At 36.9% G+C, this 15,186-nt stretch overlaps 1 protein-coding gene across 2 annotated transcripts in view; it reads left to right on the top strand.

Annotated features, from left to right (window-relative positions):
• Positions 1-15,186, top strand: part of ZBBX (zinc finger B-box domain containing) — a 61,179-nt gene that overhangs the window by 21,002 nt on the left and 24,991 nt on the right. For both annotated transcript variants that reach the window (XM_070753582.1, XM_070753581.1), the window contains exons 6-11: positions 438-553; positions 1,569-1,664; positions 9,686-9,865; positions 10,748-10,925; positions 13,178-13,298; positions 14,815-14,984. In XM_070753582.1, the coding sequence (XP_070609683.1) occupies positions 438-553; positions 1,569-1,664; positions 9,686-9,865; positions 10,748-10,925; positions 13,178-13,298; positions 14,815-14,984 (861 nt within the window). The remainder of the gene's footprint in view (positions 1-437; positions 554-1,568; positions 1,665-9,685; positions 9,866-10,747; positions 10,926-13,177; positions 13,299-14,814; positions 14,985-15,186) is intronic.

The raw sequence follows: 15,186 nt of genomic DNA, 5'->3' as shown, positions 1-15,186 counted from the left end.
ACTTGTATCTAATGTTGAGTTCTGCCATTATGGGGGGGAGTGGCCTTGTGCCATAGATCTACTGTATTTGTTATATGTTGTGATCCGCAGATGCTTTCAGTGGACAATATAAAGATCTGCATAAAGGAGAACTTTGTATATTTTCAGAAATAGTCCAAAAATATTTATTATAAGGTTGCAAAGATTAGTACTTCAATTGCTTCAATGTAATAGTTTATTTATTTATTATTGTGTAATGTATGTATGCTACTTAATTCTAAATAATATTAAGCAGTTTATATCAAAAACAGAAGCACGAAGAAAAAATCATGATAGTGAAAACAACTACAGCACCACTACGGGGTGGTTAGTCAGTAAAGTTAGTCTGCTTTACTGCCAAGTTGCTTATTAGTGCCAGTCATTTATCTATGCTTTAAAAACACATCTACATTTTGCAGCTCCAAGTGCAGCCAAGCAGCCATTTGTACATAAAACAGCAAATGATGCAGCCACTGAAAAACCTAAAGTGAAGGGCAAGGCATGTGGTCAATGTGAAATGAAGACAGCATTGCTAGTAAGTAGGTGACTGACTCTAGACAATAAATATGCGTATCCAAAAAAGTAATACTTTTGAAGTTCATTTGATTTATTTATTTGGTAAAATCCTTACAATAGCATATGTTAGCACAATAAACAAACTTGACAGCTTTAAGAATTGTGGACTTGAACTCCCAGAATTTCTCCTCCAGTCAACGCTAGCTCAGGAATGGGAATTGAAGTCTACAAGTCTTAAACTTGCCAAGTTTGAAGACCCTTGCACCTCTAATCCCTAGCCCAGGGGTCTTCAAACTTGACAGCTTTAAGACTAGTGGACTTCAACTCCCAGAATTCCTCCTCCAGTCATGCTAGACGGGGTAATTAGAAGGCAAAAACACCCCCATTTTTTGTGAAAAATAAGTTTTTTACTCATTTTTTCACAAAAATGGGGTGGACAAATGGTCTGGGAAGCCTGCAGAGAGCTCCTGGGTGCCAGGGGATGGAAAAAATGCCCCCGTTTTTTGAAAAATGGGCCATTTTTTGACATTTTTTTCACAAAAATGGGGCATTTTTACTTTTCCCTTGTCCCCCGGAGCTCTGCAGGCTTCCCAGACCCTTTGTCCATCCCATTTTTGAGAAAAATAGGCCCATTTTCCGCAAAAATGGGATGCAGGCATGGGGCTTAGGAAAGCAAAAATCACTTATTGCATTTTTGCATCTTATACAAAAAATACGGTAGTTCTCTTGTACTCTTGACTTATTGCATTATTGCATCTTATGCATTATTGCATTATTGCATCTTATACAAAAATACAGTAGTTCTCTTGTACAAAAAGAGAAAGATAGTTCCCCTCCTCACATCAAACAGCTCAGTAGCTTCACCGGTATACTAGCACCTGGCTTTTAACTGATATTTCCTTGAAGCTGTTTTCTTATTTAGTGTAGGGAGCTATAAGTACAATCAGGTAAACTAAAAAGCATTTCAAGATCATAGAAAGTATGTATTGAAGATATTTGTATCTTAATTTCCTTTTTTTCCTCCCATCCACAAGGCGTGTTTGGAATGTGGAGAAGATTATTGTCCTAGCTGCTTTGCCAGAATGCACCAGAAGGGGGCACTGAAACTCCATAGAACAACTTATTTGAAGGTATATTTCTTTGCAAAGCCTTGTGTAATTGCGAACTCTTCTTAGGAGACATATTACCACTAAATACATGCACAAACAGCCACCAAGACAAATTTAGGAGCACTTTTATCTGTGATATGTAGAAATCCTTTTGGCAAGTTGATGTTCTTATTCTCCATTTGCTCTTACCAACGTTGTTATGTAGAAAAACAGCCCTAAATGAGTGAGAAACCCAGAATGCATACTTGAAACTCTGTATAGTAGAGAATTGTGCTTAAAGTCCATAACTCTCTTCAGATAATGCAAATAATTATCATTATCTGCTGTTAGCTTGTAATGGCTATGACATTTTACAGGATGAGTGCATTTATGCAGTAATCTGGTCACATGAGCACTCTGGCATAGCAAGCAGCCTTCCTGATTGAAAGCAATGGCACATATTCTCATTAGGAATATGTTACTTAAATCAGTGATGGGCAGCAGCCGTTGCGGTCAGGTACTCCGTCCCGCTGGGAAATTCCGGGACGTGTGCGCACCCCATGTGAGATATGGCTTCTGTGCATGCGCAGCAAAATCTTGCGTTAGGATGCTTGCGTGAGTGAGATTTTGGCAATTTTGGCTGATCTTTTGCGCATGCGCAGAAGCAAAAATATCGGTGAAAATTCCCAAAATCGGCAAAAATTCCCAAAATCTCACTCACGCATGCATCCTCTCACAAGATTTTGTTTGCTGCGCAGAAGGAAAATATCGATGAAAATTCCCAATTTTGCGCAGAAACCAAATCTCATGCCGATGGGTGCGCATGCGCAACAGCCTCGAAGGGCAAACCGGTAGCACCGAAGATGAGCAGCCCTTCATTGATCACTTTATTATTTATTATTTATTGTTTATTATTTATTGTTTATTAATTTAATTTTTTGTTTATTTATTTATTTGTTTATTTATTTATTTTTTATTTATTTATTTATTTATTATTTATTCATTTATGTTTTATTTATTCATTTATTTTTTATTTATTCATTTATTTTTTATTTATTCATTTATTATTTATTATTTATTTGTTTGTTTGTTTGTTTGTTTGTTTGTTTGATTGATTTTTATGCCGCCCTTCTCCTTAGACTCAGGGCAGCTTACAACATGTTAGCAATAGCACTTTTTTAACAGAGCTAGGCTATTGCTCCCACAATCCGGGTCCTCATTTTACCCATCTCAGAAGGATGGAAGGCTGAGTCAACCTTGAGCCGGTAATGACATTTGAACCACTCACCTTCAGATCTACAAGTCAGCTTCAGTGGCCTGCAGTACAGCACTCTACCTGCTGCGCCACCCCAGCTCATTTTTACTTATTTACTTACTTACTTACTTACTTACTTACTTACTTACTTACTTACTTACTTACTTACTTACTTTCTTACTTACTTACTTACTTACTTACTTACTTACTTACTTACTTACTTACTTACTTATTTATTAGACTTACTTACTTATTTATATAAAAGAGGCAGAGACCGCACCCATTCATTTTGTGTAACTAAACATCTCTTGCTGTTCGGTTGCTTCCATCTGGCGTTGTCTTTCAAGGAAAACACTGTTGCGCTATTTTGCATCTCTACAGAATTTTCCTTCAACATTTCTTAGGTCCCTATTTTCTGCGGCCATAATGGCATGGGAAAAATTGCTTCTCCCACAATGTGTAGTACCAATTGGAACACAGAGCTATGGCAACAAAGTCAGTCAATTATCTCCACCAGTCACTCTGGTGGAATGGCTATCTGCTTGGAAGCACATACGTGTTATCCATTTGCATACCTAATCCTTCGCAGCAGCTTCTCTGGTAATTTTGAACTGCTAACAAGAGATTACAAAACACTTGTCAGACCAATCCTAGAATACAGCTCGCTTGTATGGAACCCACATTGCATATCTGACATCAACACAATTGAGAGAGTCCAGAAATATTTCACAAGAAGAGTCCTTCACTCCTCTTCTCACAACAAAATACCTTACTCTGCCAAACTTGAAATTCTTGGTTTAGACAACTTACAACTCAGTCATCTCCGTTCCGACTTAATTATAGTTCATAAAATCATATACCAAAATGTCCTACCTGTTAACGACTACTTCACCTTCAACCGCAATAACACACGAGCACGAAATCGATTTAAACTAAATGTCAACCGCTCCAAACTTGACTGCAAAAAATACGACTTTAGCAACAGAGTAATCAATGCCTGGAATGCACTACCTGATTCTGTGGTTTCTACTCCTATCCCCAAAACCTTTAGCCTTAGACTATCTACAATTGACCTCTCCCCCTTTCTAAGAGGTCTGTAAGGAGCGTGCATAAGCGGACCACTGTGCCTACCGTCCCTGTCCTATTGTCTTCTTTTGTTACTTTTTATCATTACTTATCTAATGTTTTATTTGTACAAATTATCACCATACAATTGTTTGACTAAATAAATAAATAAACAAACAAACAAACAAAGTTCCAAATATTATCACATCTAAGTAGTCTCTAGTGTGGTTGATTTAAGATATGTAATGTAAAGTGAATGGAGATACTAGTTACTTACAGGTGGCTCCTCCCAAGTCCTGCTTTGTTGACTGATCATGACTGCAGTGGGCAGGGCTGTTCTTGGGTTTGTGTGTTTGCCTTTTCTGCTGCTAGCATAGTATCCATTGATCTTTGCGTAGAGGGGGAGGATGTTGGAAGAGTAGGATTTGATCAGCATGCTTCTCAGTATGCTCACGATCATGGTGATTAGGATGTGGCTAGATTAAAGCCTTTGGAATGTCTAGTTGCCATGCAAATAGATATGGAATGTAAGAAGCATAAACACGCTTAATGCAATGAAAGATGAAATGAAATGGCATAAAGTGACATCATCGAATTGAGAAGGACTGGGATTGAAAACTTATAGCCAAAATATTGCTTCTCTTAGGACATGAAACAGTAAGCAACAGTATTTTTATAGCTAGCATTGATATAGCTACAACAGTTCTTAGATACAACCAGTGCAGTTAATGACTCAATAATATCAGATTTCTTGAACAACATTTTAATATAAAAATCATTCAGGTTTATGCTGCATATGTACGGCATAGTGCGGAAGAAGAGGGGGTTGATGAATTTTATGATTATCTTCAATTTGAAATTGACAGAAAATTCAAGCAAGATGTGACGTTTTTGATTCAAGGTTGAAATGCCAAAGTTGGAAACGTTAAAGAGGAAAATGTAGTGGAATAGCTTAGAAAACCAAAATGAAGCGGGAGATGAACTTGTCAATTCTCCCAACAACCAAAATGATGGTCTATGTGTGTTGCCAGGTGGAATATATAGAAATTAAATTGACTATGTTCTTGCCAAAAGAAGTTGAAAATATCTCAATTATAGCATCAAAGACATGGCTAAGTGCCAGCTGGAACAGACCCTGAACTTTTCATGTGCAAGTTCTGAATTAATCTTAAGAAGAAAGCCAACCAGCCTCTATAGCAAGGATGGATTCCTCCTGGTTCGGACCAGATTGCCCGAACTGGCAAAGATCCACTGGTGACATCATGGTGCCAGTCTGTGGGTGCTGCCATCTTTGTTTGAAATTTTTAGCGAATTTTTCCATGTTCAGATGGCTTCTCTTCTTGTGCTGCTTGAAAAAAGGCTCTCCCACCTGCCCCTGGGTTAATATTGACCTTATTTCTCCACCCGAAGCACAGCTGATCAGCTCCTCAGCTGTGTTTTGGGCTGAATCCTGCTACTGAGCATGCACAGAAACAAAATTGCATGAGGTTATGCAAGCGAAACATCACAATGCAAACCGGTGATAAAGATAAGTGGAACCCACCCCTGCTCCCCAGCATTATCTTGATCATCATTTTCAAGGAGAATATCAGAAATTGCTTTGAAGTCCTGAACAAGAAGAACTCTGGAATCAACTAAAAAGAGATTTGTTGAGAAGAATGTGAAAAAACACTACCAGAAATTAAGTCGAGAAGGAGAAGGTGAGGACACCCAGCAGCAAGGTTGATGGACTCAGTGGTTGCATTATTGGAAGATCTTAAAGACCAGATTAGGAACAGATCATTATGGAAAATATCTGCATATGTAGTCACTGAGAGTTGACACAATTGATGCCACATGATAAATTAATCAAAATGGCTGGTGATAGTTTCTGGACAAATTTTTAAAAAAGATACTGTACCTCTTATCATAACTTTTGGTTGACTTATGTATTTTATAGAATTGGCCCAATTTTGTAAAATTGGATTATTTAGGGAAGACATTTAAAATAATAAAATAAACTGGACCTGTCTTAATTTATCTATAACTACTCAAATATGGAGAATTGGTTTGGAATTAGAATAGGGTCAACACTACAAAATTTAATAAAATTTAAACATATTGAATTGTCCAACTTCTAATGAAGATGTTTTGGAAGCTAGAACAGAATGGATTGGGGGTTAGTTTCTTGTAAGAATTAACATTTATGGATGATCAAAGAAAGAATGAAAAAGATGATGCTATAATTGCAACCTTATAGCAAGCAATTCATGTGGCTTCATTTATACATATTGCTAAAGCAGAATTTTTCAAAAAAACATGAACGGAACCTACTGACTTGGTTTGTTCATCATACAAAGGCATGTTAGATTTATAAAAAGCACTAACTGAAAAGCAAGCTACATTGTGGCTTAATGTTATATCTCAACCTAGTTGTGCCTTTCATAATGAAAAAGTATACATCAGAATAAAAGTAATATTTTTGGAACCAGTACACCTTGGAATTGTTGTTTTGGTTATAATAATTTCCTTCATTTTGGTCATAAGGTGCTGAAGTTAGGAACTCAAATCCTTTTTTCATAGACTTCTTTCTTTTGCTATCTGCCAACTGGCAGCTTTAAACATGCTTTGTTCCCAAATGAAATATATTTTTGTAACTGATCCTTTCTCTTTGACTCACTTCACAATAAAGTTGGCTATTCTTTGATGAAAACCGATGTTCCTGATATTTTTCTTTTTACTGCAATAACAGTGACTTGAACAAGTTTACCCAGGTGCCACACTTGCATGACTTGGGGTGGACATGCAGTCACCTGCTCTTTATTGCCAAAACCAAATACTTAAGAGCACTTAAAGGTGCCACCTTGCATCTAACAAAAAATGAAAGCAAGTTGTACATACATAGAAAGAATCCAAACATCACCCAATTGAGAAAATCCAGTTGAATAAAAAAACAATGCAATTAAACTGGTTGTTTATAATATTAAAACATCTTCATTAACCCTTACAATTGTCTTAATAGATGTATATATTTTGTTATTTAGTGTCTTGGTTCTAATTGTTAGTACTTTGAAGAATTTATTCAAAACATGGAAGAAAAAATGCTATTGGTTCAGATATATAATTTGCAAGGGATATGCTGTAAAAACTTGTTTGTAAAAATGTAGTGTCACTAGAATTGCCTTAAGTATTCTCCAATTTTAGGATAAAACATAAGCAATTTTTATAATTAGATTTCCCCCCTAAAATGTTTAATGCTTTAAGATAATTGTGCTTGTGGCACTGGCTGCTTTCTGTGTATTCATGTTTCTGACCTTCTGTTTTATAGAGTATAGGCCATTTATGCTCCCACTTTCCCTTGAATATTAAGTTCAATTAGTTACTTCTTGGTTAAGCAGAACAAATTGTATTATTTTCTTTGAATAAAAAGTCCAAAATCACAGCTTGCCAGAGTTAATACAGAACATATGTAGTTTTTTAATATAGTAATGTTTATTTATAAAAATGTATTTTGGGGTAAATATTAACTTGAATCTTTCTGTTTGTTTTGTAAAATAATTTTAATTATGCTATCTATTTCTATTATAAAGAATAATCTGTGTAATATTAAAATGAATACTATCTTTAAATTCTTAATATTTGAATTACTTGCATTTTATTGATAGATTTGTATTTTATTTACTTAATCTGCTATATGTTGTGAATTTAGGCAGGTTAGGCTAACCAATACAGTGGTACCTCTATCTACAAATGCCTCTACTTACGAACTTTTCTAGATAAGAACCGGGGGTTCATGATTTTTTTGCCTCTTCTCAAGAACCATTTTCCACTTACAAACCCAATCCTCCAAAACTGTAACTGGAAAAGGCAGGGAGAAGCCTCCGTGGAGCCTCTTTAGGAATCTCCTGGGAGAAAACAGGGCCAGAAAAGGTGGGGAGAAGCCTCTGTGGGGCCTCTCTAGGAATCTCCTGGGAGGAAACAGGGCTGGAAAAGGCGGGAAGAAGCCTCTGTGGGGCCTCTCTAGGAATCTCCTGGGAGGAAACAGGGCCGGAAAAGCTGGGGAGAAGCCTCTGTGGGGCCTCTCTAGGAATCTCATGGGAGGAAACAGGGCCTCCACCCTCCCTGTGGTTTCCCCAATCACAAGCATTATTTGCTTTTACATTGATTCCTATGGGAAAAATTACTTCTTACAAACTTTTCTACTTAAGAACCTGGTCACGGAATGAATTAAGTTCGTAAGTAGAGGAACCACTCTATCTTACTTTTTTTTTTTAACAATTCTATAATTTCTTCCCTCAGTGTGGAGTTGGGCAACTGAATGGAGCTGAGCATTTACTGACCAGATGCATTTACTGACCAGATGCCCTTCCTGACGCCTATGCAGAGTTTGCAGCAGATATTTTCTCTTTGCACCCAAAGAGAGAAATATCTGCTGCCTGGTTAAGATTGAACTCACTGCCTCCTGAATGTGAGGCGAGAGCGCCATCTCTAGGCTACCACATCACATAGCATCGGAGTGGAATCAGGACGACTGAATGGAGCTCAACATTTACTGGCCGGTTTCCTTTCCTGATGCCTATGCAGAGTTTGCAGCTGCTATTTTATCTTTGCACCTAGAGAGAGAAATAATTTCAGCCTCTCTAATGTGAGGCGAGAGCTAACAAATAAGTTTCATATACCCTAGTCAATTGTATAAATGAGCATTAGGCAGCCATTTTAATGTGTTAAAGGAAGAAGAAAAATGAACTTTTTTGGAAATGGCTGAAACCCTGGACAATAACTGTAAATGACAAAGCCAGTTATCTGGAAAGAGAAAAAAAATGACCATGTAGATAAGAATGCAGGCAGATGAAATGAGAACAACCAAATATCAACCTGTAAACTTTGCTTCTTTGCCTGATATAATTAAAATAGGGTGTCTATAGTCATCTGTTGATTATACAGGGATACAAAGTGTTCTGTCGGGCTCTCTGGTAGAATCCTCCCAAAAATTCACAGGTACAAATTTCAGACACACACACGTTTGAAAATTCAAAACAATGTTCTTTATAATGAAAATTCACTTAAACCAAGCCCTCTTTTGGTATAGCAAAGAGCACTTGTCTCCAAACAAACTGGTAATTTGTACAAGTCCCTTATCAGTTCTGTGATACGTAGCTTGCAGCTGTGAGGCAATTCACAGTCCTTCTTCTTTCACAAAGTGAAACACACTTTGCTCTGGTTTAGTTTCAAAGCGGGGAAAAATCAGCACACAAAAGGTCAAAGTCAGTAAAGCAGTCACAAAACACAACGATCAGATAATCCTCCACAATGGCCAAACCCACAGGCTGCTATTTATAGCAGCCTCACTAATTACCACAGCCCCACCCAACCACAGGTGGCCTCGTTTTCTTTGATAATAATCTCTCAGTTCTTGTTGCCTATGCATCGCTCTCCGCATGCGTGGCTGTATTATTAACTCTTGTTCTGAATCCAAGGAGGAGCTAGATAATTGATCTCCTTCTGAGCTGTCTGCCCCACTCTCTTCCTCCCTGTCACTCATGTCTTCTTGGTCAGAGGAGCCTTCATCAGCAGATCCCACCGGGGGCAAAACAGGCCTGCAGCATGTGGATGTCTCCCCACATCCACAGTCCTTGGGGCAGGAGCTGGGCCAGAGCTAACCACAACATAAAGGTTTTTTAAAATTTGTATTGCATTTAATACATGTATAAGGTTCCAAGTAATGCGTTACTTTAAACTTGACAATATGATTTTTTGTCCATAGGGGAAAGCACGTATCCCAGTTGGAAAACTGGAAGCTGCACAGCAGTTCCTGAAAACTGTCAATCCATTGGAGACTAATGACTTCATAGATAATGGACAGGGAAAAAAAGTGACAGATGCAGTAGAGGATATAGTTGCTGTTCCTCCAGCTTCACCAAAAATGCCAACAGATAATACTGAGGTAGTATATGGTGTTTGAAGCCAGAAATTTGTGATCTTAAAAATAGAGTCACTTCTATGACATGAGCATAACCAAAATTCACTTATTCGGGGTGTAGTCTAATCAAAGCAACTTAGAGAAAATCCTTGAAAGAAAATCATTTGCTTTTATATTTGTTGTCGGGCAATTGAATAATATTAGATATTATCTAGAGTTAATATCTAATATTTTCTTAATTTTCTTTTTCATCCATGCTTCAGAGCTATCCTGAGGCTTTAGAACTATCCTGAGTCTAATATATTTATTTATTTATTTACTTACTTATTTATTTATTTATTTATTTATTTATTTATTTATTTATTTATTTATTATTTAGATTTGTATGCCTCCCCTCTCCGCGGACTAATAAGCAAAAGATTCAAAAAGTTTTCCTAAAAAATTTTCTGATAAATTTGGGGAAATGCCTATAATATTTGACATGTTAGCTTCCTTTCCTCCATTATTTTTTTTATTGCATTATAACATGTGAATAAAGGTAATGACTTACATAAAAGTCCTCTTATAGACAGAAAAATGCAGTACATTGGCACTGGTGATGCATCTTTCTTTGAACACGATAGCTGTGGTCATTGAAAGATGAAAGAGAACTTTCTAAAAAGATCTCTCTGGTCATCTGGGCATTCAAAAATAATTGTTTTCCTAGAAAAGCAGCTGTGATGATCTATGAAAACACCTTGAAGCAGCTGTGCCAAACAGTGTAAAGGATTGTATTGTCTCAACATTTTGAACATAGGAATTTTGCTTGTGCTCTGCATGCTTTTAAATGCTGCGCACACCCGAGCGATGTACTAAAAGATAATTAAATCCATCTAATTCAAGTTAAATTTTTCAATTTTAATTCAGAAACATTCCACAGTATCTTCTGTGGACTGGGCTGAGATTCAAGATGGTGGATTTTTTCTGCATGGCACCTTTGATGAAAAAGAATCTGCAGAGTCTTTTCAAGAAGCTCTGAATCAGTGGAGGAGTGGAAATAGTTCCCAGAAAAGTAAAGAAGAACGTTCCTGCCAGGTTGGGTCAGGTATTGGCTGCGTTTGTTCTGTACAACAAAACATTTTGAAAAACCCAGCATAACAGTTCGACTCTATTTTCAATTTAAAAGTAGGGGGTGGTTGCATCTTTTCCTGGACATGAAAACAGTAATAAGTCTGCCCCATGTCCTTCAAGTGCTTTGCTTGTCTTCCTGTCTCTCTTTTTGTACGCAATACAAAATTACCATTCACATATTTAATCAGAAGTTCTACTGTTTCATCTTTTTTTAAAAAAAATCAGTACTTCTGTGCTGATGTTTTTCCCAGAGGCCATGGGTAGCTTGTTTACCAAGCCTTAATGGAATTTCAGTGCAAAGAGCTTATGGTTGTGGCCAGTGTTCCCTCTAATTTTTTTGGGGGGTGGGCAGAAAAGTATAGTGTCTGAGCGGCAGTCCCTTCGGGACTGGGCAGCACAGAAATAATAAATAAATAAATAAATAAATAAATAAATAAATAAATAAATAAATAAACAAACAAACAAATAAAAAACCCACCCTGTTTTGCCTCAGAGAATTTCAAAATAAAATACTGTACTATGTGTCTATAACAGTGAGCTCATAATAGGGCAACTCTATCAATATCAAAATGCCACTTAAATAGTTGAGCTAGTTTCAAACTAGATTTTGATTTTCTTTCTCTCTTCCTTACTCCCATTCTTTTTCTTTCTCTTTTCCTTCCTCTCTTTTTTCTATCTGTTTCTCTCTCTTCCTCTCTTCCTCTCTCTCTCCTTCCCTCTCACTCTTTCCCTCTCGGCTTCTGGGCAGGTTTGGAAAACTCTGAGTTGATGATGATTTTTAAGTGAGCGATTGCTCACTGCTCAGCTTAGAGGGAACTATGGTTGTGGCAGTATTGATTTTATGAGTTGCATGTTATTCTAGTGAACATTAATATTCTGGATTATTTTTGAGGATTTAGTTTAAATATTCCACAGATCATTCTATTATTTTATAGTGAATATTACAGTAAGATAAACACAAATGAACATGATTATCTCCGGGACCACCTTCTGCCGCATGAATCCCAGCGACCGGTTAGGTCCCACAGAATTGGCCTTCTCCGGGTCCCGTCGACTAAGCAATGTCGTTTGGCGAGACCCAGGAGAAGAGCCTTCTCTGTGGCGGCCCCGACCCTCTGGAACCAGCTCCCCCCAGATATCAGAGTTGCCCCCACCCTCCTTGCCTTTCGCAAGCTCCTTAAAACCCACCTCTGTCGTCAGGCATGGGGGAATTGAAATTTCCCTTCCCCCTAGGCTTATAGAATTTATACATGGTATGTTTGTATGTATGAGTGGTTCTTTAAATTGGGGTTTTTTTAGATTGTTTTTAATATTAGATTTGTTTACATTTTCTTTTTATATTGTTGTTAGCCGCCCCGAGTCTTCGGAGAGGGGCGGCATACAAATCTAATTAATAATAATAATAATAATAATAATAATAATAATAATAATAATAATAATAATAATAATTCAATCATATTTGGTAGGTGTGCAATTAAACCATGCGTATTCTAATCCAGAATATGTATATTTTTAAGGACTATAGTATAATTCAAACCAGAGCCTTTTCTTTTGGCTCTCACGGACAGAAAAGCTAAGGAAAGAAAGTTATTTGTTGCTAAGTGAGACAGCCATTAAGGAAGTTTTTCCCCATTTGCATAGCAGTTGTTAAGTGAATCACTGCTGTTGTTCAATTAGGAATATGGCTTTTAAGACAGTTTGGCTTCTACATTGAGTTTGCTGGTCAGAAGGTTACAAAAAGTGATCCCATGACTCCAGACACTCTCATAAATATGAATCAGTTGCCACAATTGCCAATTTTGATCACATAAGTTTGACAAACACTCAAAGTTCACTATATTTATGACTGACTGGAAACTCCTTTCAGACTTTTTACATTTACCAAGTAAATATGATGATGATGGCACTTGATGATGATTTTAATGAATAGAAAAAAGCTAGACAATAGGAAAAAGTGAGCTTTTATTTTTGTCACCATAGAGTAAGAAATAACCTTGTACTCATATTTGCTTCAGAGAAAATTGGAAGCGACTTCTATTTCTGTTTCATTGGGACCTTTGACTTCTTTTTTCTTCCCTTTCTTACTTCCTTTATACTAGTTTTTGTTAGTTTTTATCTTCTCTTTAAAACTTTTAATATTTTTTAAAATTATAAAATTACAATCAGGCAAAATTGGTACCTTCGCATGCTAAAATAATAGCTAACAATTTTCTCTTATTGTTATAGAAAATTCAGATACATGTCAGGTGCAGACAAGCCCTCCAATTATGAAGAAGCCTGTTGAAATTGAATTCAAAGAAGATAGCTTGAACTATATGGAAAGATTACTAATTAAGAAGCATAGAAGGTATTGACTGGATTGCTGCAGTGTGTGAGGGAAATTGCATTTTCAAATGAATCAAACTATATAATAATACTTTAAAGTATTGCTTTTCAGAAGGATAACTTATCCTAAATGTTGATTGGGAATGAATTGCAGTAATAAATACCAAGGTTTTTTATTATCAGTTATGCAGTTAGCAAGCAATTGCCATAGATTTAAGATTCTTCATCAATAGAAGAAAATAATTGGAATGTTAGCATTGTAAACAGTTATTGTTTGCTATTGAACTTGAATTATTCAGTTGCTTGTGAGCAAATATTGATGGGAACTGAAAAACAGTGTAGCTCAGCTGTAGATGGTTGGAACCAAATGTTGTTTTATTACAATTTATTTATTACTATAGTTATTTAATACAGTTTAATACAGTTCTTTGTATCCTCCTCAAAACTTTCTAGGGTTTTACAACAGTGTATTAAAATACCCAGAGAACCATTAAATCTTTAAAAATGTTCACTGCCCCTCCAAAAAATAATGGAAGAGACACATAGGTCTGGAAAGGACCATGGAAGTCTTCTAGTCCAAACCTCTACTCAAGGCAGGAGTATTTATTTATTTATTTATTTGTTTATTTATTTATTCGATTTTCATGCCGCCCTTCTCCTTAGACTCAGGGCGGCTTACAACGTGTTAGCAATAGCACTTTTTAACAGAGCCAGCATATTGCCCCCACAATCCGGGTCCTTATTTTACCCACCTCGGAAGGATGGAAGGCTGACTAAACCTTGAACCGGTGATGAGATTTGAACCGCTGACCTACAGATCTACAGTCAGCTTCATTGGCCTGCAGTACAGCACTCTACCTGCTGCGCCACCCCAGCTCTATCTCTGTACTTATTACTCTTTGTACTCATCTTTGGGCCTCAGACTCTTTTTTGGTATCATAATAACCAGAACTGGATACAGTACACCAGGTGTGCAGAATAGATGGGTGTTATTATTTTTTGTGTTCTTGATGCTATCCCTGTATTGATGCATCCTAGAACTGCATTGGATCTCCTTCCTAAAGAATAACAGGATGGAGACTATCTAGCTCCACAGGAAAAGCTGTTCCAAAGTAAGGAAACTTGTAAGCGCTCCTTGTCCACCTCTGATAATGTCAAATTCTGAGGAGGATGAGCCAGGCTCCTCTGGATACCGGCAGTCAACTGAATTAGTTGCAGTACTGCAGTACTGCATTCTAGCCATTGTGCTACTGCAGCTCTCAGATTAGGTGCACTTTCAGATTAGGTGTGATTCTGTTGAATCTGGTCAACAGGTAAGCAACTGTATTCTATGCAATCTATGACTTCCAGGTCATATTCATGGGCAACTCCATGTACACTCCCTAGATCAGGTGCTGAAATTAGTTATAGTCTCCTCACCACATCTACCAATATTCCAGTAGGTATCATTGAGTCCACCAAAGGATTATGCACTTGATTTTTCTTGCAGACTACAATCCCATTATTTAAGGCACTACACTCCTTATTTTCATTTCTAGATCTCCAAACAATCAGTTGTCATATAACATTATAATGGATGAACTAAAACTCAAGGAATCATTGTTCGATGAAATTCCTGATACTTGGAACAGTGAAAAGGAAGAAAAAGAGGAAGGAGAGGAGGAGAAGGAAGAGGAGGAAGAAGACATAATAAATGCTTGTGAAATAGGTTAGTTGGCTTTTCATACATCACTGTGTATGTCTAAGGCAAAACAATTTCAAGAATTCAGCTAGTGAATTAGCTTTGGAGGAAGTGAAATCATATATTAGTTGACTCCAAAACGCGGCAGGGGAATATTTAAATACAACCAGGTATTGCTGCACCAAACCCAAAAGAAAGATTTGTAATAGTGTATAAAATAGAAAGATTT

The sequence above is a fragment of the Erythrolamprus reginae genome, chromosome 5 (assembly GCF_031021105.1).
Source record: "Erythrolamprus reginae isolate rEryReg1 chromosome 5, rEryReg1.hap1, whole genome shotgun sequence".
Lineage (NCBI taxonomy): Eukaryota > Metazoa > Chordata > Lepidosauria > Squamata > Dipsadidae > Erythrolamprus > Erythrolamprus reginae.
The sequence above is the reverse complement of the archived record's forward strand: the minus strand, read 5'-3'. Positions and strand labels throughout refer to the sequence as shown.